The sequence below is a fragment of the Melozone crissalis genome, unplaced genomic scaffold (assembly GCF_028551555.1).
Source record: "Melozone crissalis strain CALT ecotype California unplaced genomic scaffold, PUWL_Pcris_2 ptg000029l_1, whole genome shotgun sequence".
NCBI classification, from domain to species: Eukaryota; Metazoa; Chordata; class Aves; order Passeriformes; family Passerellidae; genus Melozone; species Melozone crissalis.
In genome coordinates, this window is record NW_026535807.1 from 6,585,292 (window position 1) to 6,608,913 (window position 23,622).

The following is a 23,622-nucleotide window of genomic DNA, read 5'->3' on the forward strand; positions in this document are numbered from 1 at the left end:
GTTAATGTTGAACAGTGAAAATTAAAGACAAGTAGAATGTAATCATAAATGAATTTGTATAATGATTTCTTGAGTCTTTTCCTAAATTCAGATCATATACTTAGTTTTGGTAACTTTTGCTAAATTTTCTGAAACAGTTCTGCAATGTTCCATCTTTTATCTTGCTTTGTTCTCCAACAGAAATTGTCATTCTCAATGATTAAACAAACACAGTTAAAGGTGTATGAATTACAAAGTTTGGATAACTAATTTCTTGCAATCATCTGACTGGCTTAGCATTACTCAAGTTTCAGTGAAATTATTACTATAAAATACTTACAAATTAAAGCAGAGAGAGTCTGAAGCACCCAACCCGCAGTCCTCGGGCAAAATTCCACTGGGATTTTATACAGTAAACAAGTGATCTTTATCTGGCTGGTTAAATCCAGGTTTGGAAGAGATAATTAAATGGAAAAACAGATTGTATGTGTAAATTATAATTTTACAACAAGAGACTGGTGAGATGTCTTGTCATTTTAATGTATGTTCAAAGAGGACTAAGAGGAGGTGACACTCTTATTCCCTTGCTTATTTAAGAAGATGTATTTACCCCTTGCAGAATTGTACACCATGTGATAGACCTGACCTTTTTATTAAAACCATGCTTTAGAAAACGTGCTGACTGACTGTCACCAGAATACAGAGAGTGTTTTTTCTCCTCTGAATGCTTTATGGTGTGAATGCAGATCTCCATACACACTCTCGAATCCTGAGAGGAAATCTTGCCGTGTTCTCCAGGATGAGGGAGATGTTCACAATGAGAATTATCCATTGCTTCACTTAAAACCCAAGGTTTGGTTTTAATAAATATACCCATATTTATACCACGTATATAAAATATATGTATAACCTCCCTTAAAGCACCTGTTTTGGAACAGATTTGCTCCATGCAATAATTTCTGATATTTTGAGTTTGCCTTAATATCCAACTGTATCCTGATACAATTTAGGAACAATGCTGAATTAGCTTGTTGTGGGCTTCTCATTCTTTCTGAGTTAGGAAATGGTCACAGATAAGGTAAAACAATTCTATCTTACAGCACCCTGCTTCAGTTGGGTGAGTCATTTGGCCTTCACTGCACAGGGCAGTGATCATTTGACTTTAAACTCTGGAAAATGGGTGGGTGAGGTTTAGATTTATTTGGGGTTTGTTTGGGTTTTTCTCCAAAAAAGTATTATAATTTTAAAAGTAGTCTGACTTGTCAGGTACTTGTCAGTCTTGGGTTTCTGAAGTTCAAGCTGCTGGTGCAGTGGTTGTGCAGCTCTCTGTGGTTCCCAGCTCTATATCCTGTAGGCAGAGGTGCTGGTATCAGAGTCTTTGAGGGCCTTTTGCTCTAATAAAAAATCAGAAGCTTACTGTCAAGTAATTAGAACATTAACCAGCCAAATTCCAAACTCTCTTATTGTGGATGTGAGTTCAGGTTTGGGCTAGGGCATCACTGGTTTCCCTTGGCGGGAAGCTGGTGCCATTGATGGCTTTGCAGGGCTCTTTGGCTGCACACAGGGACAGAGCAGCAGAGGAGCTCTGAACTGGGAAGTGGAAGAACTGCCTGACCAACATCTGTGTCAGGCAGCTGGCACTCTGGAATTTTAATCTTAAAGTTGATGTCAGTGGAAACTTTGGGTTATTTGTATTTAATTCTGTCAAAGCCCAACATGTTGTTTGCAAAATGCCTTCTCTGTGCAGCTGGCTGGAAATAGGCTGCTCAACAGCAATATTCTCTGTGTCATTGTTCTGATAATGTTCATAGCAGGCAGGATGTCAGGTCTTGCTAAGGCAGAAGTGATAGCCAGGGACAGATTTGGTTGCAAGTGTATATAACTCTGCTGTTCCCTTCTTGTCCTCTGCAGAAAATGAATTTGCTGTGACAGCAGCATTGCTGAACTGCTCTTGGGGTTTTGTTTGAAGAGTCTCAGCCTGTTGCTCCTCTGAGGCAGTGGTGATGGATGCTCATGCATCTCTCTGCTCACCTCAGTGCTCACGGCTGGTGGCTCCAAGGCAATCACAGGTGGGCAAAGCCAGTGCTACCCAGCTGCCCAGTAGAGTCACATCATTTTTTTAATCTCTTTTTACCCTAAAATCTCCTCATTTTGTTTTCCTTTCCATTTTTATTTTTTGCCTATTATCACTATCTTTCATTGTTCTGTTTCTACTTAAAAAAGGAGAGAACTGTATAGGTATACTTTTGTAATCAGTTCTCTCTCTCCTCTTTGCTGGTGCTGATGCTCCATCAGCAGGAAAACAACCATGGAAGCCCATCAGTACACCCTGCAGGTGAGGGACCACCCTGGGGCACTGTGTGCTTAACACTGAGCCAGCACCTTAGTGATTCCTGGATCAGCTCCTCACAGGGCTGATTTCCTGCAACTTAAAGCTCAGCTGTTGCAATCCACTCTCCCCCTTGCAAGCCCCCATTGGTCTTTACACCCCTCATGACCTTTTAGTGTGATGGAGGAGTAAAAGGACTGGTCAGCAATGTCCCTTCTGACCTCTAATCCAGTGAATAAATGCAGGGGAAGGAGCAGGGAAAGGAGCTGCAGAGGGTCTCATCTGCTGTCCTTTAACCACCTCTCCTGTTGGCACTGCCAGCACAGACAGGAGCTGGGTCAATGGTTAGGCTCACAAAGGTTATTTTCAGGTATCTTTAAAATCTTCTCATCCCTTTGCCCCCAGACAGTGCATCTTTCCCCCAAGTTCCTCAGAGCACTTTCCCACTCAGAGCAGTCTCTTTCCTCCCATAGTGCAGTGGCTGTTTGGCTGCATTTGGCATGTCTCTGTGGTTGCCTTTTTACACCTCCTCCCTTACACGTTTTCTCAATGAAATAGTCATTTTCTAGGCCTAAACTCAACCAAGAAGTGGTGAGGCTGCTGTTCAGCGATGGCTGGCTTCAGGCCTTGTGTTATGGGTGGCCCATCCCTGGCTGCAGATCTCCTGCACATCTGCACAGGCCCTCACAGGAGAAATAAAGCAATAAATAAAAGGGCAATTGCTGGGAATATTTGTCTCCCAAAGCACTGGCTCTGAGCACAGGAATTCATTGGGCTGCAAGGGACACATTGAAGCAGTAACACGCTTCCAGGGATGAGCTGTGAAATGCAGCATCTCCAGGCAGATCCCTGAGCTGGGTTTTGGGAGGTCTGCCTGCAGTTTTGCCCATTTTCCAGAATCACACTCTAAACTCCACACTGCAATCATTGCTGTTGCTCAGATCCTAGGGATTTAGAAACAAGGATGTATAACAATGAGGGACATTAGGCACAAAGAGATTTACTGTGCTTCTAACTTTCCCAGTGACTGATTTGTGCAGTTATTAAGAAAAAAATGGTGTAATCAGTCCTGTTCCAAAGACACTTAAAGCTCTATTCATATTTTAATTTTACTAGCTCACAGGGGAGGTGAGTGAGCCAGCAGCATGGATGAAAATCTGTCTGATGCCCAAGACCATGTACAGGTTAGCAATATTTATCCCTAGTGCATTAAAGATAAATAAAATGGGGGAGCAAGCAGCAGCCTAGTGCTCCTACAACCCCCCAGTGTGATGCACACCTGTGAAACAGGGCTGACATTTTTTGGAGAGCTCTTTACTTTGTGTTTTACTGCATCCAACACAGAAAAATCCTATTCTGGAACAGAATATATAAATGGCATTGTAGTACCACTGTTCCCTAGAAATATGAAGTGTCATTTAGCTGAGGCACCTTGCTGCTTCAATTGGTACTCTCCTAGAAGTGCCACAGCATGGAAAATGGGTTTCATCAGCACCTTCCACATCCCACTGTATTGGTGTCCTTAGGTAGCTCACACATCTCCTCCCAGTTTGAGGAAATGCCATCAGACCTGCAGTGGCTCTGTGGGGCTTTAGTTTCTTGTTCAAGGTGAATAGTGTGGAGCTCTCCAAAGCTTTTAGGAGAGCTTTGTGTGCCCACAGCCCTGCTAATTTCTGTGCCTGGTGAAGTCTTGTGTGGTGTAACAGGGCAGGGAAAAGAGGGGGAGAAGGTGCTGCTTACTGGGGGGATGCTGCAGAAGAGGAAATGCATGGCTTCTCCTGCTGCAGTTATGTCTTTCTTGTCATAAATCTCGTGAGGTTTCTCTGCTTGAGGAAATTATTGTATTGACTTTGGCACTCAGGCCTTAAATCTTGCAGGAGTTAAAGAACCCAAGAGCATCCTTTCCTCTTGGCAATTTGTGCTGGAGCAATGGGCTCCAGACACACCAGCTCTTCCTTCCCCTGCAGCAACACATCAAATTGGGACCTTTTCTTGATAAATTTTCCTCTTTTTCTTTGTTGTTGTTTTTTTTTTTTTTAATGTGTTATAAGACATCATCTGAGGCCACTCACCAGTCCCTGCAGCTGAGTTTGGTGGTGGGAAGGTGAAGATTTAGTGATTTTTTTAGAAGATTTCTCCCTTTTGCAACAATGACTTGGGAAGCTCTGTGCCTCTGCTCCAAGCCAAGACCAGAGCCTCTGGAGGATGGAGACCCTGTGGGCACTGCAGAGACAGGACAGGCCAGCAGGGAAGTTCCCTCTTGCCCATGCCCAGGGCAATGAGGGCTCCTTGGGAATACTGGGGCAAAACCTGCTCAGACTGGGGGCTGTGCTCCAGCTCTAGGAGGGCTCCTCAGAACACTTCCACAGGGGCTCTGCACAGTGCTCACAAACACATTCAGACTATACATTCCAAAATCCCTAATCTTTGTGCCTTGTTTTTCAATCACCCCATTTCTCTGAGGAGCCAATTTGGGTGAAATATTTCTAAAGCCTCTTTCAGAACTGCAGTGCAGTGCTTTGGTGTGTTTTTTTCAGGTCTCTGGTCCATTTGCCCTCCCTTAAATGTAGAGATCCCTCTTCTTTTTAAATGTACAAGAAGCACAGGTACTCTTTGGCCATGCACCAGCTAAAATCACCATGACCATACACACTCAGCACCCATGTGTGTTAAGTCATGGCTCCTTAGTTTGTGAGGAAAGGAAAGCCAAGCTGGGTGACTCCCGCCCTGCTTGAATCCCCACCCAGCTTTAGGGATTTCTCACCATGCCAAGGCAGATGGGCACAAAACCTTGATAAAACACATTGATGGGAGAAACAAGGCTTCAGAGCAGCAATAAACATTTCCTAAACATCTCCTAAAGTGCTGCAGCCTTGCTTTCAGCCTGTCCCACTGAAGCCAAGGGAATTACCTGCTGAAACACCTTGCTGTTGTGAAGCTGATTTGGTTTGGAAGCCACAGAGTCCCTGTTGCTGAACAGCTCACAAAGGTTCCAGCATTTTAAAATTCCTGGTGAGGGTTCAGCTGGTGAGGAAGGATCCAGGCTTTCCTTGGTCATGTCTGTTGATGTCCTTTGTGCTCAGGGACTTCAGAGGCACAGAAGTCACTGGGATATGGTTTCAGTATCTGACAGCAGCAGTGTTAGTGGTGGTAAAAGGTGACACAGACTAAGAGGCTGCTGACAGGTAGCTGTGAGGGTGCATTGTTGGGTTTGCTTGTAGTTGGAGAAGTTTGCTGGCATCCAGGAGCACAGCCCCCTTGGAAAATGGGTGTAAAGCATTGGAGGGCTCTGTGGCTTTTCTGCTTTATTTCATCCAACACGTTTTGTCTCAGATTGTTGGAAAGGATGAACCAGGGCTTACTTACAGCCGCTAACTTTCCATAAAATCCTTAATGTGGGGCAGTCTAAATCTACAAGGATTGATTTTAATTTCCTCCAAAAAGTTGCTCCTGGCAGAATCTGATAAAGCCATTTTCAGTCTAATCCTTCCCAGCCCTGCCTCGCTGAGCTATCATTCCTATCTTTGGGAATTCACTGGGTGATCACCACAGCTTGCATTCATTGTCTTAAATACCTCCCAAATCGCTGTCGGCTGTGCACAGTGGGTCTGAAAAGTGGTCTGACAGCATTTTCTGCAGCTTTTCACTTCTGGGGGAGAGTTTTCCCAGGTTCTTGCTTGGGATGTGCCCTTCTGCCCTTTGTGGAGCTGCCCCTTCAGTGCACAAAGTTTACAAGGAACAGTCACTCCATTTCTTCTTGACGGCTCTGTGGTGCTTTTTCTTGCTGAGATCTGTTCATTTGTGCCCAGGGCTCTTGAGTCCTCTTGGTGCTGGACTGACCCCACTCCCAGAAATTCACCAGAGATTTTCTACAGATTTTTAAAAGATTTTGAACATATTCTGTTTTGGGGTTTTTTTGCCTGCTGCCAGCCCTATGCATCAAGTAGCAGCCTTTCTGTTTTAGGGAGGTCTTAACAAGACCCTTAACAAGAGGTACCCTCATCTCCCAAACAATGAGATCAGGAAATACAGAAAGGGTTATTTTAAAGCAATTTGCACACACTTGGTAAAACAGAATGATCATCTCCTAAACTCTGAAACAGAAAACAAATTTTTCTGTGGAAACAAAAACATGAGCAGAGCAAGGCATGGCAGATGTTTAGCATCGTGTTCTGACCTTTATGGAAACAGTTGATATGGAAATATTTCTGCTGTATTTATTTAAACCTTTTTCCTTGAATTTATTTAAACTAGGCAGTATATTTATTTGAAAATACCAGCAGCATGCCAATCTCCAGCTCTTGGCAGGTTAACACTAATCATGCAATAAACATAAAGCCCTTAAATCTGTGCTAAGTGCTTTGATCCTAATGCTCTTAGGAAAGTTCTTTTGTTATTGTTCTCCGTGTAAAGTGCCAGGTGCAACTCTGGTGGGTTTAGGAGATAATAAAGATAATAACAAGGGGAAGGTTTGCTAGAGTTTTAGAGTGATGGCTATAGCTGATTTTTCAAAATACTGTTTCTCTATTACTTTATGCACCACGAACTTTTTGGTGTTTTTTTTACAGAAACATAACAATTTGTTATGCTTCTGTAAAAAACCAGAAACATGCCTGGCTGTCCTCCCAGGTTCATCCAGGGGTGCTGTTTGCTGTTGTGCCTCAATCACAGGCTGTAAACTGCCTTTCAGAGCAGCATTTTCCCACAGTTAAGTGGAGGCAGAGGCACTGTGACCACAGACATGCCCAAGTGCCTGTGATCCTGGACTTTAGTGAAAAAATTCTATACATTACCTGGCTACACCTTCAGGGCTGGCCCAAAGGTGCTTAAAACCGCCAGAGGCTTTTCTGTTGACTCAGAAAACCTTGGATAAGGTGAGGCTGTGATTCCAGAGAGCCACCATCTGCCCCCAGTACTTGGAAGCATTTTTTATGGGAGGTGTGGGAAAAAAGCTCAAGAAAAAGAGGAATGTGAAGGCAGTGATTTTCCCAAAGTTTTTGAGGAAGGCAAGGTCAAAGCTTACCTCATTGTATTGGTGGGTACCATAAGCAGGCAGCATTTGCAGCCATGAAAAATCCTGTTAATGAAATGCAAAGTTTATCCAGGGTCCAAAATAAATGATGAGGCTGATGGTGGTAGTTGGGTGTAGAACTTCCTGGACTCACATGGTGTTGAGATGCAGCCCACTATTAAATTATGCTTTGCATGTGGCTCACATATGCTTAAAATCTATGTGCCAGATAAAAGTTGAATACCTGAGATGAATTAGATGGCAGTTATTAAGTAGACTCTTTGCAAAGGAATTTTCAGTCTCTGATACTTGGTTAAATTAGATTATTCAACCTTTCTTTTCTGACAGTGCAAATGAGATCATAACTCAAATGTGCATGAAAGCAAACGGGTGGTTTAGATCTGAAAATGCACAGCTGCCTAAATTTGATTTATATTAAAGGCAGACATAGAAATGATTCATTCCAGCATCTTGGGAATTACATTTAAGTATTAAAAAAATTAAGCAAATTATGCCTCAACCTCTGAGTGCACCGAGGTTTGCACGCAGACTTGTTTGATCATGGGATCATGAGATAAATGTCAGAATCAGGCTCCATGCCAAAGTTAAGCATTTTGTAGGGGAGTAATAACTTTGGAAATAGCTAGGACCAAATTGTTTGTGAGATCAAGTATTTATGAACCAGCTTCAGGTCCCCAGAAAGGTGCTTGCATTGTTGCACAGTGTGATTAGTCTTACTTTAGGATAAGTAGTGGCATCCCATGTGTTTTTTAAATTAAGGATGCTCTGGGCTGTATCAGCTCAGGGTGTGGGACATGAGAGAGTCCTGATCAATGCTGTAAATTTACCTTTTAGCTTTGGCTGTCACAGTAAAGTGGCATAACCTGCATGAAGCCTGTTTTCCAAGGAGCACTTGAATTTTTGTTTAAGCATCAGTGTTGGTGTTTAGTCCAAAGACAGTAAGTGGATGAAAATACTAGAAGTTTAAAAATGGGTTTTGTAGGATGTGACATTTCTGTCTTGCTGCTGACTTTCATTGCCTGCGGAGAGAAGTAGAGAGAATGAAAAAATTAACTTCTGATGAAATTTGAAGGCTTATAAAAATAGGGATAACATTAGCTTGATATTTCTTCCCTTGATGCTAAAGAAAAGAAGTTTATGGGTCTGGGTAACTCATGCCAGTTTTATTTTATTGCAAGGGACAACATTTCTTCTGTTTTTCAGTGCAAGGTTGGATGTTGCTTGTTGGGGTTTTTGGCCTATCTTTTTCCTGGGCTCAGGAAAACTCAGAGGCAGCTGTCCCTGCTCAGCCTCTGAGAGGAGCATCATTTATGGCTCCTAAAGCTGTTGATCAACAGGACCTCAGTGATCTTTTGTCAGTCTGTAACACTCCTGCAGCAGGAAAACAACCTTTTCAGGGCATCGTTTATACAAGCTTTTAAGCATCAATATCTGGTTTTTGGAGCTACATCCATTTCTCTCCACATTGGTCTGAACTTTTCCATTTAGAAACTGCTCTCTTGCTGATTCTTTGTGAGCTGAATGAGCTGTAAGTAGGGCTGTAATATAAAATATTCACAGGTGTCAATGTATATGCCAATTTCTATTCTAGTGGATCTTCCAGAGCTGCTATATATATAAATTTTTTAGGGTTCAAATGTATTTATAGGCTGGGAAGAGCTTAAGCTGTAATATATTTCTTGGGAAATATAGTGATGGAGTGACTCCAAAATGAAGGTTGAAGCCTCATTTCTGCATGTTTTCTCCATTCTGAAAAGAAAGCAGAACATTTTATATGGAGAGATGGTTAGAACAGTGTGTTTGCCCTCAAGGATTAAACCAGTATGCTCATGGTGTAGCATGTAATGAAGAAATGGAAGCTGAGTCTCTGGGTGCATCATGCTGAGTAAGAGGCTTGTTCTACATGAAACTGTCATATTAAATTCATGTCGTGATTCCAGACCCCTTTGATTCCTAAATCTTTGGAGGAGACTAATCTGAAATCAAAGTGAAGTTGCTTGGGGTTTGCATGCCAGAAGTGGTCACATTTGAAAAAGTTCAGTGAACCTGCAGAGGGAGGTTGAAATTAGTTGCTTCACTACAAAGCTTGCAGCTAACATACCTGCTGGTTTGCTTTTTGCTTTGATTCTCCAGGCTCTGCCTTCTTGCCACCTTCTGAGTTGTTTTCAAAATGCATAAATCATAAATCTTAAGGATGAACATGTCCTGGTTTCAGTCTGTTTAGTGAAGGAAAAAAGAAAAGTCAGACTACACTGATAAAACAAACATGAGCTTTTGTACCAAGGACAAGGAAATGCTGCACTTTTCTGCCTTGTCCTTTGTGCAGTTATTTCCCTCTGTGAAGGTGCAGAGCACACTTTACCCTCCTGATTTACCAATATTTGACATCCCTTTGTACCAAGGTAAATGGAAATGGTTCCTTTCAAGTTCTTCTAAGTAGATACTGAGGGCTCCTGCCTTGATCCCTGTAAGATGACTCTGCTCCTTTGAAAGGACTGGAGCAATGCCAGGAATCCAGGCTGTTATCCCTGCTGAATGTCAGCTGTTTTCTCTATTCTGATACTGGCATTTTTTGGAGCTTTGACCAAGAATATCACACAGTATTAAATGCCTGCAGTCCCCTCAAGCTTTGTGTAGCCTGCTGGGGACCTGGGGAGGTGCTTTTTGGTCCAGCTAAAAGAAAATGCCCTGGGTAGCCATGGCCCCTGTATGAGTGTGCAAGCTGATCTGTTATTACTTTATATTTACAGTGTTCTGTGTCCTGTGGAAGGGGCCAAAAGCACCGCAGTGTGTACTGTTTGTCAAAGGAAGGGAGGCATGTAGAAGAAGAGAATTGTAAACACCTTGCTAAGCCCAACGTGCAAAAGAAATGCAGAGGGGGCAGATGTCCGAAGTGGAAAGCAGGAGATTGGGGCCAGGTGAGACATCTTGTGTACCCTTTTGCACCTTTTGGTATTCCTCCTCCATCAAATTGGTTAGAGCCTGGTTTTCCAGTCACTTCTGTCCTCATAAATTATTCAGGGTGAATGTTTTGGGCCAGATCCTGGTGTAAAACAGTGCAGCTTCATGGACAGCAGTGGAGCAGCACAGATTTGTACCAGCTGAAAACTAGGCAGCTTGCTTTTAGTGTCTATCTGAAAGCAAATTCCTTGTTTTCAAATTCCAAAATTTTAGGGTTTTGCTAGAAACATCATTAGTATATATTATTAAAGAGAAACTACTATTTATTCATGTTTTTAATATAATTTAAATATCATAACTCAAGTAAAATCTTCCTTAGTTTTGAGAAATAAACTCATTGCTTGATTTTCTCTTGTTAAAAAGTCAGACAGTCATGCATAGAGCAGAGGCTGCTGGAAATGAAAAAGTATTTTGAGTTATTAAACTTCTTGCTTGCTGAAAGCATACCTTGAATCCTTTTTTCCTAAAAATAATGTCTTTGTCATCACCTTGAATCTGCTGCATCACATTTTTAACTCTGAACTTTGCTTTCCCTCTACCTCATTAGCATGCTAATCAGAGGAATTATTGAAAATCCCAGACTAAATGAACTGTTAACTTGTAAAGCATCGTGTTCCCTTGCATTCTGTCTTCCAAATTTAGGTACAAAAGACCTATTCTTGAGGTATTTCAGTTTCCTGAAAGACAAACCATTCACATTGCCACAGGCACACATGCAGATGTTAGGAGTAGGACAGCATGCTATTGATTAATGTCCGCTAATAAAAAGGACAGTAAACCCATTAATGATCTGTGATTGTTTTCAGACTTGTATTAGTTGTTTTTTTAATCCTTACCTTTGGATTCACAGGATAGGAGTGTTTACCATTATATGGGTAAAGGACTCAGTGCTTGTTCACCATGGAGGTTCAGTTGTCAAGGTCTGGGCTCTTTACCTGAGGATAGGAGCATCCAGCCTGTGAAATCCAGAATACTGCTCCCATACTGGAAATTAAGTCAGTATTATTAGCTTTATTACCTTCAGGACTGAGACCTCAGTTTTATACAGGAGCCAGACTAAAATAAAATGCAAGGCCATTACACAGTCTTGTGGTATCCAATTTGCACCTTATTTAAGTGGCTACTCCTGAAAGCAGTTTTGACTAATAATTGTAAACATAATAATGTAATGGTCTGTCAATTGCATTAAAATGCACTAATACTAATTGGTAAAAGTAAGTGGTTTAAAATTCTCAGCTTTCCACTGCATCATGGATATTAATTTTATGCAACTAGAGAAAGAAACCCAAGTTAATAGGAGGATGAGGTGATTTACGGTCTAAGGTAATCTCTCATGACCAGGCAATTAAGGAATATTTGTGTGCTAATGATAAGGCTAAGAACAGGCTTTTCCAGGAGCAGCTCCTCAGCCCAGGTTCCTGATGCAGGATGTGCTCAGCCAGCCAGCATCTTGCTTGGGGACAAAGTAAAGGGGTAGAAAAATTTGTGCTACAATGTCAAACTGGGCTTTTTAAAGCCCTGTCAGATGCTGTGGCATGGATCTCTGAGCCTCACTGATGCTGGCAGCATTTCTTTCTTGCCTGTGACAGATGAAGAGTTGGGGCTGTCACAGGTTGGAAGTGCTGGTTCTGGGTCCCTTGTAAGGAGTGTTCAGGGCTTTGCCAGAGATTTAATGCTGTGGAGCCAAATTTAGGTGCTGAACTTCTCCTTAAGAGCATGAAACAGACACGAGTTTGGTGCTCTGAATACACAGTAGATCAGGGTATAAACCGGGCATGAAAACTCCATGTGACTTTCCCTATCTCCAGTGCCACTGTTGCCAATAGGAACCGTGATCAGTTTCCACTTAGATATTATCTAAAAACCCCTAACTTTCTAAAGGTGTAATTTTCTCAGAATGTTAATCCCAAAGCTTAGCTGCTGTGCTTTTTCTCCTGAATAAACCAAAAAGTCTGCATGAGAAATAAGGCAAGGTTCTCTCATCAAGTGCATCCTTGTGTCACTATATATGCACAGAACCTGTTGCACATACCTTTAGGTAGTGTTGGGGGTTTTTGCCTTCTGGAAAAGGAACTACTGAGAAAATTAAGCTCAAAAAATACAGGAATGGTTAAAAATCAGTCTCAGTTGGACACTGGCTGTGCTGGTGCTCCAATCCTAGGGGTTTTTTTTCTCTTTGGATGTTTTGTATTCAGAACATGGTTAGTTCTTTTCTAGATTCTTAAGAACCCACTTCCCTGGGGCAAAGCATTTTTGATAAATCTCTAAAAAGGCTTTTTCTCCAAGTTTTAACTGCGTTTATGTCTGCACTGAAATATCAGATTTAATGTGTTTGTTTCTCCTAAGTGGTGTCAATTATGGCCATTTACCTTTCCTTTAACAAAAATACCAATATTTATTCTGCTGTCTGGTGTTTGCATACTTCAGCTACAGGCTGAAATCCAGCCCTGTATAAAAACACAGGCAGAGCATCAGGTGGAGTTTCTGGCACAGTCCAGGGACCATCCTCTCCCCAAACCCAGGTGTCTCACACACACACACACACACACACACCCACCCACCCATGAAAAAGCCACAGTGTCACTTGTGCTCTTTTATTCATACCTGGGCTTTTTATGCTGGTGATAAATGCAACTCAAAAGATACCTTACAGCATGGTAGGCATCCTGGTGTGTATGTTTCTCCAAGTTTGTGCCTTTATTCAGTTTAAGAGTCCCCTATGGAATGTGTAGGACAAAGGACACTGTTAATCCCAGGGAAGCAGCAGCATATGGGAAGTATTTGCATCACTAGTGACAGAAATCCCACTGCTGCTTTCAAAAGCTACACAAAAATACTCCCACCCTCCTACGAATATCTGAAGCCAGACAAATAGTCACAGTCAGCTTTTCTCTGGTTTTCTTGGCTTTATGGGGCATTTGGACAGTAAAGCAAAGAGCATTATGGAGGAATACAGAAAAGGGAATTGCTTCCCCATCAGGTACCACTCAATTCCCTGCCTTAAGAAGGCTCATTTTAGTGGGCATTGCAATAACAGGCTATGAACTTATTTTCTTAGTTCCTGATATATTAATAATTTTAATAATATTAGTTGTTATAAATAACTAATATTAATTGTTAATTCAGTTGTGGTTTTAATACATACCTTTATTTTTATGCACTTTCTTCTACAAATGCAAATTCTCTTTACTCCAAATCTGTATAGTATACTTTAAGGTCTAGCCAGGAGGAATCTGTTCCAGGGGAATATTAAGTACTGCTAAACACGTTAGTGTGCAGTCACAACACTAAGAAATGTTGCGTGAAAGAAAAAATAAGCTGTTAATAATATTGCAGTATAGATAATAATTTAAAGATGTCTGAGAAACAGAAAAATGCAGGCATTTGTTGCTGTGCCTTGAAGTTGGGAAAAATGTGCCCACAGTGTAATGAAGGAAATGTGAAATGCAGTTAATTTCAAAAAGACATTTGTTTTCAAAAACTAACTGTATTCCCTGCCGTGGTGCATGTGCATGTTTAGATGCATGCTGAAAGAAATCCCAGCTGTATCACACCTTTCCCTCTCTACAGCTACACGCTTTCTTCTATAGAATCCAAGTTTGCTTTTCATTAAAGCCCACTCTGTTTGTGGCATTTGATGTATTTTGAACTATTACTTTTTTGAAACAGTGCCTGAGAAGCAATACTCAGAGCAAATCTCAGAGCCTGGCCGCCTCTGGCATGTCAGGGTGGTTTAGCAGCGCCGCTATTTTGCAATAAAAACAGATTTTTCAATGAAAATCCTGTCCAGGAAGTCCTGACCCCACTGAAGCCAACAGCAAATATTCACACTTCAGATTCCAAGTTTTCCCTCGCACAATGAAAAGCCTCACTTGGAAGTTTGATAGAGCACCGCTAACTTGTTTTCAAATTCCAAAATTTTAGGGTTTTGCTAGAAACATCATTAGTATATATTATTAAAGAGAATCTGTAATCATTGCTAACGATGCCCTGGAGCCCAGAGCAGAGCCCAGACCCCCTGAACTCACCGTGGTGGCTGTGATGGGAGCTGCACTCACCTTGTGTCCCTCCCTGCAGTGCTCCGTGTCCTGCGGCCGGGGCGTCCAGCGCCGCTCCGTGCAGTGCCACAGCAGCAGCAGCAGCCCCAAGGAGGCCGAGTGTGACCCGGCCAGCCAGCCCCCTCCTCAGCGGGACTGTCACCTCCCGCCGTGCCCCACGCACCGCTGGGCAGCTGGGGAATGGCAGGCGGTAAGGACCAACCTTCCTCCCTTTCCTTCCTTTCCTTCCTCCCTTTCCTTTCCTTTCCTTTCCTTTCCTTTCCTTTCCTTTCCTTTCCTTTCCTTTCCTTTCCTTTCCTTTCCTTTCCTTTCCTTTCCTTTCCTCTCCTCTCCTCTCCTCTCCTCTCCTCTCCTCTCCTCTCCTCTCCTCTCCTCTCCTTCTTTCCTCCCTTCCTCTCTTTCCTCCCTTCCTTCCCCTTTCTCTCAGCTCTGTGCTGTCAGGCGTGCCGTGATGCTGGGAGTGCTGCTGGAGGGTCAGGGTGTTTGGGTTGCAACCTGGAGTTACAAAAAAAAAAAAGTTCATGCATGCTGTCTGAAAGGGGGAGCAGAGAAATACCTCTGTAGGGTTAATTTATTGCTTCTGCTGCCCTGGGTTTGGCTGGGTCCTATGTAAATACTAAGCAGGTCTTGGTGGATGGATTTGGGTCTCTTCCAGGAGGCAGAGCCCTGCTGTGCTGCTCCAGCCTGAGCCCAGTGCCTGGAGGAGTTAGGGAGCAGTGGTAATTGCCTCTTTCCTGCCCCATTACCCCAGCTCCATCTGACATCCCTATCTTTTCACTGAGCTCTGGGTCTTTGCTGTTTTATCAAACCATGAGCAGTGCTGAGATCAAGTCTTCTGTGGGAGATGATGCTTTTCTGTGTGACCAAGATCAGTTCCCATCAAAAACAGCTCCTGACACTGAAACTGGGGATAAAGCTGCTGCTCCAGTGGTTTAGGGAGTGACTCCAACTCTTCTGCAGTGTGGGCATGAGTGGCCTCAAGGCTGGTGGGTGGTAGGAGGACGAGGGGATGCTGAGCAGGAGAAGCGCCCCCATGCACTGCCAAGAAGGTGCTGTGTCAGCCTTTGAATGCCCGGAAGTTTTTGGCAGAGGCAGTTCAGACCAGACACCAAAGTGATTATTTCATTCTGTTTTTTCTGTTTTTAATCCGTGCATGTGGTGCCTCAGCCTGACGGGAACAGGACACACAAGTTTATCTTCATTTCCCCAATCTCAGCAGTGCTGGGAAGTTGGGTTTATAATCCTGTGTAACCCAGCCACGAGTGCAGGAGGCCAGAGGGGGCTGTGTCCTCTCCCAGCTGCTTCCCAGGACACAGGGAAGTGTGATGGGAAGCAGCAGGAGGCAAAGCCAGGCTGGTCACACAGTGGTAGCAGATGGAAACATCCCAGCCAGAAAAGGAAATGCAGGAACAGCTGAGGGGGCTCCAGCAGCTTCCTTGCAGTTTTAGTTTTAGTTTTAGTGTTACAGAGCCCATTAAGTTATTCAAATAAATTTAAAGGCAGCAAAGAGGTCACCAAACAGCATGTAGTGCCAGTCCTTACCTGGTGCTGTAATCAGCCTTGAAAAGAAACAGCTCCTGCCCCATCCTTTTGTAGAATCTTAGAATCATTAGTTGGAAAAGACCTCCAAAATCATCAAGTCCAACTTGCAACCAAGTTTTGCCCTCTCTCCCTTATCTTTGCAACTTCTCAAAGCAGTTTGGAGAGGCGCCTGCCCCCACCCTTCTGAGCCCTTGAGGGATACAAATACTGATGTTTCCTGAAATTTTCCAGGACTCCCCATTGCACTGGGCAAATTTTGAACATAGTGTGGAGATTTGATTTTTCCCCAAGGGAGTTTTACTAAGAGGATGGACTGGAGGTTTCCTCACCCTCATAAGTACTCATGAGTAACCATGAACAGGAAAATGCAGGAGCTGCCCAATGTGAGCTTGCCCCTCTGGCTGATTCCAAGCATTTCTTCCAAGCACTTCTTATTTTGTTCTGGTGTACACAGTGAAAAAAAAGAATAGCACCTCCCTCCAGCCATAGGCAGTGTCCATGAGGAGGCACAGATTGCATTGGTATTCTCTGAGCAGGGAGCAGCAAGGAACCCTAATTGACATGGAAGGCAGGATATAAATAACATCTCAGTGCTGTCCTGTTTTTGATTCCTTATCTTTAAAGGGAATCTCTCAAGAGGGTTTGGGGTTTTTTAATTGTTCCTTTTTGTTGTTGTAGTTGTGTTGTTTAAAAAAAAAAGTGTTGGTCTTGACAAGGAGAAGGAATATGAAACTTACTGGAAACCATTTACTGCTCTGTTGGTGTATCACATTAATCACCTGTTCTCAGTGCCCTCACCAGGGAGAAGAAAGTCAATAGAAAGAGCCTTGCTAATGCCAAAATAAAACTCAGACTAGAGTCACAAAGAAAAAGGAAAAATTGGGAGAAAGAAAGGTTTTATTCTTTAATATGAGCCTCTTAGGAAGGACAGTGCACGCTCTGGAAGCTGCCATCCAACTCCTGAATCTTTGACATTTGTCTTTTTGGGGGGAAATTGTGCCATCCTTGCCTGATTTGAATTGCAGAGTTACCCAAGGCATGTTTCAAGCATTCATGGCACGGGGGTACATTTCATCTCTTTGTTAGATTGCTATCTAAAAAAAAAGAAAAAAAATCAATGCTTTTGCAAAGCAATGCCTTTGGGGTTGTTTTAATTATTATTATTGCTCTTCTAAAGCAGTTTCAGAAGTGCCTGAAATGATCCTTAATTTGATCTGCCAGGAAAATAGTTCAGAATTTGGGAAATGAGGCAAAAGAGACAAATATTGTCAAATGCCTGACCTGTTTTCAGATTTTGCTATCAATAGCTGTTATAGCCTAGCCCCACTGTTTTGTGTGAGATTTAAATCAATCTTGAACATGAGAATTCATGCAAAATCTGTCACTGCATTAAAAGGAAAAATAGCCTTTCTATGCTAGCTGAACTGTCTGCTTTCTACTTGAATAATGTTATATAACTTTGGGGTGGCTGATTGGAACCTCTGCAGTGTTTCTCTTTGACTCAGTTTATGATGGTCTCACTGTCTTTGAGCCTCATTTAATATTTCAGTGGGATTATTTCAATTGCCAGTTGCCCTTAAAAATACAAATAACCAAACTTTCAATTTCTGATGATGACAAAATGCACAGAGCTGGCTCAGTTTATTTGGCCACACAACTGTTATTTGCAGACAAACTCAAATCAGGTTGGCCTGTGCTTGGGATTGTCAGGCTTTCATCAGCAAGGAATGATTTTAAACAAGGATGGGCTTTTGATGTGATAGCTCTTCACTGCCACTGTTAGAAGATGCCTTGATGGCATAGACATGGTTCACCCTCTTAAACTGAAGCATCAGCCAATGTACTTTGTAAATTCAGTCTGAAATATAAATTAAGACGATTAGACAAAATCAGGCTTGGTTCTTCCCACTCCTTTCAAGGTGCCTCCTTTGGCTCTGAGGGACCATGGAACAATTCACCCTGTATTGCTGGGCTGGAAAATGCCAAAGCAGAGAGGAGGGAAGCTTTGAGCATCCTGTGACCCCACTCCCAGTGAGCAGGAAGGTTGGGGTTCAGGCTGCCCCAGAAGGTGCCTGGAGAGCTGTCAGGGGAGCTCCCTGATGATGGAGCTGCAGTGGTGCCATATTCACACACAATGACCCCCGTTTGGTTTTTACTTATGTAATAGGGAGATAATCAGAGATGGGCAAATATAGCTGACTTTGTTTGCTTTCTGGGGAAATCACACTCCAGCAAATTCCCCCAACCCCTGTAGGATTGCCATGTTTCAGCACAGACCTAGAAGGAGCTTCCACTCCAAGGACTCAAAGCAAGAGAGTAAATAAGGTTGAAAGCACACAAAGCCCTTGGGGTCTTCTGGCAGACTGCAGATTTTGCAATGTTGACTGTTGCCTAAGAGCTCCTAAGTTATTCCTTCGGAATAAATGTTGCTTTGTGGAGCTGCCTCTCCTTCCCCATCCCTTTCCACTTTGCCCCAGTTTTAAATATTTACACCCCACATGATGTTGTGCTCACTGCTGCTCTCCTGGTTTGCTGCTGCTGCCACGCACTGATCTGAATTTTCAATATTCTCAAATGATTTACAATCCTGGTTCTGACAGCCAATTACAGTAACAAGGCCATGACAGTGCCTGCATTTTGCAATTAGCTGAACCCACTAATATCTTCCTAATTGTTGGCCAGCCAGGAGAACAGGAGTTGCTTCAGGGAGGCTGGAAATTATGTTTGGAGGGTAAGACTCCAACTAGATTAAACTGGCATAGTGTTCCAAGCCTAGGTAACTTCAAGCAGTGTTTCTGTACAGATAGGGATGGTCTGATTGGATGTTTTATCCTTTTCCTTAAGGGGAAGACATTCCCTACATGTTCTATAAATTATTATTTTCATGCATTTTTCTCCTCGTTAATCCAGTTAGTTTAAAGTGTTAGAAGTCCATTACAGGCAATAACTAAAAGAAAATGGGTTTTATCTAGGCAGCTGCTCTTACACTGATTTATTTTGTTTTATGTGTTTTTCTGAGATGCCCTCCAAGGACAGCCCCACTCCCAGGAACACAGCCTCACAGTCAGGCTCGTTCTGTGACAAGGAGAGAAAGAACTGAGTCCTTGAAATCTCCAGAAGGACCTGGGGAGCACTTGTACTTGTCTGGCATGGGTTGCTCTTAGTATCAGGCAGGGCAGTGTTTAAAAGAGAATAAACCTGCAGGGCTGCCTCTGCTGCAGCGCTTGTAGAGCTGTGTTTGAGGCCAGGCGGGGTGAAACTCTGAGCAACCTGCTCTAGTGGAAGGTGTCCCTGCCCATGGCAGGGGGTTGGAATGAGATGGTCTCTAAGGTTGTTTTCACCCAAACTATTCTATGATGATTCTGTAATTATATGTGCCCCATGCCAAGGCAGAGAGCTGGGCAAGGAGCTCCCCCCACGCCAGCCACAGCCAGAGGTGCAGCAGTGTGAATTTTGCACGGGGGATGGTTGAGTTGTAGTTCTCCAAACAGCTGTATTCGCTAGGGGCTGAAATAATGGGGGCTGGCCCTATCTCCTGGCCCAGCATGCCCAACCCTGCATATTTTGATCCTACCACAGCTGGGCCCCACACCTGCCCCATCCCAATACCTGCTGCCTTGGTTTCTGCTCTCTCCTGGGGATGTGGGTCAGTACTCCGGAGGTCAGCAGCAGTTTGCCACAGGCAGCAGCGTGTGGCACAGCAGGTCCTGGTGGGAAATCCTCCCCCAGGGGATACCAGTGGCAGCTTACAGGGGTTTCTGGGGTGTGGGTTCGTCCCCTGGAGCCCCCCAGGGCTGCCTGAGCTGTTGTTTGTCGCACACAGTGCACCAAGACGTGCGGGGAGGCGTCGCGGTTCCGCGAGGTGCTGTGCGTGGACGAGGAGGAGCAGCCGCAGAGCAGCGGCCGCTGCGAGCCCAGCGAGCGCCCGGCCGAGGTGCAGAGCTGCGCGCTGCCCCCCTGCGAGTACATCTGGATCACCGGGGAGTGGTCAGAGGTGAGGCCCCGTCCCCTGCATCCCCTCCTCCTCTCAACGCTGCCCCTGCTGAGGTATTGCAGCCCAAATCAATCAGCACTGGCAGGGCAGCGCCGTGGGTTTGAATTCTGATTTTTTGGTTTATTTCGGTGTGCAGTCTCCCTGTTGGATAGAAAGGAGCTGTGCTGTGGGAGACAACCAGGATATTAAAGACTAAAAGCAGCGTGCTCAGGGTCCTAGCTAATATTATCTGGAGGCAATTTTCTTCCAAAGCACAGTGCATTCAACAGGCACCCTCTTCGGTTTTCTGCTGGTTTAGTTCATTTATTTAATTAATTGGTTTTATTCCCATCCACTCCCTGGGGGCTCTGGGGCCCTGTGAGTTGTACAAGGGTCCAGATGTGCATCATGGGGGAGAGGCAAGCCTGGAGGTGACCATGGGGGCACATCCTTCCTCAGCGCTGTCTTTGCAGGGGCAAGGACCCAGAGTGAGGGAAGGCAGGGCATTCACCCTCCCAACTGGGAGGCAGGGAAAATAGATGAGTTTTCCTTGCAGCGGGCGCCGCATGCGGGAGGACGCAGGCTAATCTCAGCCTGTTTCCTTCTGCAGCCAGTGAAGGATTACTTTCCACTTGGAGAAACAGCAGAGGGAAATGACAAGGCAGCTGCTGACACAGCACTGAATAAAGAGAAAGAACGAGAAAAGGGAAAAAAGAAAACATGGCAGGACTGGGGGGAAGGAGAGCCCAGCCACCTGAGATAGTGCAAGGAGGGAGAAATGTGGAGACATGAGAATATGTCAGAGCAGCCTGGTCTGCTGAGTGGTTTCTTAAGACAAATATTGAGGTGCCTGTCAGGATGGAGCTCTGGCTGCTCCTTGCCCAGGCACCCTCTACCCACCCCCAATGCCTGGGAGACCACCTGGGAGCACTCAGGCCCATGAAGACAGAGAGGTGAAGAGAGCTTACAGAGACAATTTGCCTCTCCCAGGTCCCACTCAGCCCTTTGATGAGGAAGTCAAAAGTGCTGTTTATCCTCTAATTACAATGAAAAATTTCTCATTCTTCTGATTGCTGGTTCTTCTGGTTGTCTGCATTCTTCTGGTTCTCCTGGTTCTCCTAGTTGCTGACAAGTACCTGCAATTCAGGGTCAACCTTGACCACTTTCTATCTCTCTGTATGTATGGCAAAAAAATCCCCACCCAACCAAAACAACTAATAGAGCATTTCCAAATTCCCGTGGATGTTCTGCTCCTTTCTTTGTGGTTGGGAAGAAATAACACATGGCCAGGAGCCAGCCTGGAGCAGGGAGTCCTGGAGCAGCTGTAGATCCAGCCCAGAGAGGAACTGGGTGCCCAAAGACAATGTCAGGCACCAGCCCACTTGTAGCCACTTACAATATTCATGACTGGCTTAAATAGAACCCGGTGATCCCTTGAATCAGTTTCCTGTGTTGAAAGCTGTCAGGCCTGGTTTCCTCCCCTCCCATTTTGGGCAGCCCTGCTGAAGCACGTGGTGCTCACCGCTCCTTGCTGTGCCCGCAGTGCTCCGTCACGTGTGGGAAGGGATACAGGCAGCGCCTCGTGTCCTGCAGTGAGATCTACACCGGGAAGGACCACTATGAGTATGGCTACCAGAACATGGTCAACTGTCCTGGCACACAGCCCCCCAACATCCAGCCCTGTTACCTCGGAGAGTGCCCCATCTCGGCCTCCTGGCGCGTCGGCAACTGGGGAAGCGTAAGTCGGGCAAACTTCTTTTTTGGCCAAAAAGGATGGAACAACCTGGGGGTTTTTTAGACACAGACCAAAGGTTTGGCAGGGGAATGTTTTAGAGATGCTTAAATTAATGCATGGAATACTCTGGTGCAGCAGCAGGCCTGGTGTGTGTAGGGCTCCATACTTCAGACTGAACCCCTTTGTATGGGGCAGTCCCAGCAGCTACAAGTACAGTCATTCATGAAAACTGGGATGTAGCCAACGTTTGTGGCCATGTTGATGGCCATGCTGCATGCTTAGTCATTGCAGAAAACAAGGGTTTGAAAGCCTTGTGCTAGAAGGATTGGTGGGTCACTGACAACTGCAGTTGATCCCACTTGGCCACATGTATAAGAAAGACTTGGGAGTCAGCATTAGGCTGAAACACTGGTCATTTGAACCTTAAAACAATTTTTTTTTCTGGTTTTTTCCTCCTCCTCCTTCTCACAAATGCTGGGACAGGTCAGGGGAAAGAACCTGGCCTTTCTGCTAAAGTTATTTGGTTTGAGCCTCTTCTGGGACCTGAACTACAAGATCAAATTTTAGTTAAGGTGATAACATTTCACTTCTTAGGGCTTCTGACATTCTTTGAAATGTGATGTTTCTCCCATAAACTTGATTTATTAACCCAGCTCAGGCATTTGTAGGAATTTGTCAAACCTTTACAAGGCGATGAGTGTCAGGCCAAGTAAAATGTAGTAGAAGTTGTCATGGTAACTGGCAAAGCCATTTGAAACCTAAGTTCCTCCTGCCCCATAGGAAGCTTCAGATCCTCCCTGTGAGTCAGCACGCAGGAGTCATAGCAAAGACCTCAGCATCAATTAATTGGTATTTTCCCACAGAATTTAAGTGCAAAATACCCAACTCATTAATCCAACTTCACTGCAATGAGCACTCATTTCAGAGAGCAACACCTTTCTCCTCACTTTGGGCTGCTGAATGTCCCAGTGACCACCAAGTGCCATGACCCTTGTCAGCTGTGATTTTAAAAGGGATTTAATGTAAAATGCCATCACCTTTGACGGAGAGAGAGAGTCCTACTCAGTGCTTCAGCTGAATTGTATGGAACTGGACTTGATAAAGAGTAAATGCCCAAGCTGTGAATACCATGAGCCATTGAAGACCATCTTCTTCATGGTGTATTCCTTTAGAAAAATAATTTCTAAATGGATAAGCAACTTCATTTTCTTTATAGCCTAAACTGGTAGCTGTAGAAAGAGCTGAATTTCATTTCTCAAGTACTTGAAAGAACAAGTTGTGGATGGAGGAGCAAGGTGCTCCCACCTCCCACAACCTACACTCAGTAGCTGGACGCTCTGCTGCTTGGTACCTCCTGCAATTTGTGCAGTTTCAGCCTTAGGATTGCCCTTAGACTGGATGGTTTGAGGATGACCCAGTGTTTGCACAGATGTAGCCATTTTCCCAGCAGGTGAGGGGAGAGAAGATTTTGAGACTCCATTTTTTTTGGTACAATTTGCATGGAAAACAGCAATCTTCCTAATATGAAAAATAAGCAATTTCACTTGAGCACATGGTTCCCTTTAACCAACTGTGTTATCCAGCAAAGTATGCAAACACTGAGCAAAGTATGGTAGTCTTGAAGTAATCAATGATAATAAGGAAGGGATTAATTACCGAAGGGACTACTCATTTGATTAAAATTAAGCCTGTGTTTGAACCACTTCACAGGATTGAAGTCTTTGCTGCTGTCTCTTGATACAAGGGAAACCATCTGTCTCTGTTCTTTCTGGAGCCCATAAACCCTTGAGATAAAACAGGAATCTCTGTCTTGTGTCCCGCAGTGCTCTGTCACCTGTGGAGTTGGGGTCATGCACCGCTCAGTGCAGTGTTTGACCAACGACGACCAGCTCAGCAGCTTGTGCCACGTGGACCTGAAACCTGAAGAGAGGAGGACATGTCACAATGTCCATGACTGTAAGTCTGCAGATTTACACCTTCTTTTGCCTTTCTCATGGCTTCAGGATCTTTTCC

At 44.2% G+C, this 23,622-nt stretch overlaps 1 protein-coding gene across 1 annotated transcript in view; it reads left to right on the forward strand.

Moving 5' to 3' along the window:
* ADAMTS9 (ADAM metallopeptidase with thrombospondin type 1 motif 9) overlaps window positions 1–23,622 on the forward strand; it is a 78,724-nt gene that overhangs the window by 46,300 nt on the left and 8,802 nt on the right. Inside the window, exons 29-33 of the mRNA XM_054281041.1 lie at window positions 10,091–10,258; window positions 14,379–14,549; window positions 19,725–19,895; window positions 21,418–21,612; window positions 23,433–23,565. Of these exons, the coding sequence (XP_054137016.1) occupies window positions 10,091–10,258; window positions 14,379–14,549; window positions 19,725–19,895; window positions 21,418–21,612; window positions 23,433–23,565 (838 nt within the window). The remainder of the gene's footprint in view (window positions 1–10,090; window positions 10,259–14,378; window positions 14,550–19,724; window positions 19,896–21,417; window positions 21,613–23,432; window positions 23,566–23,622) is intronic.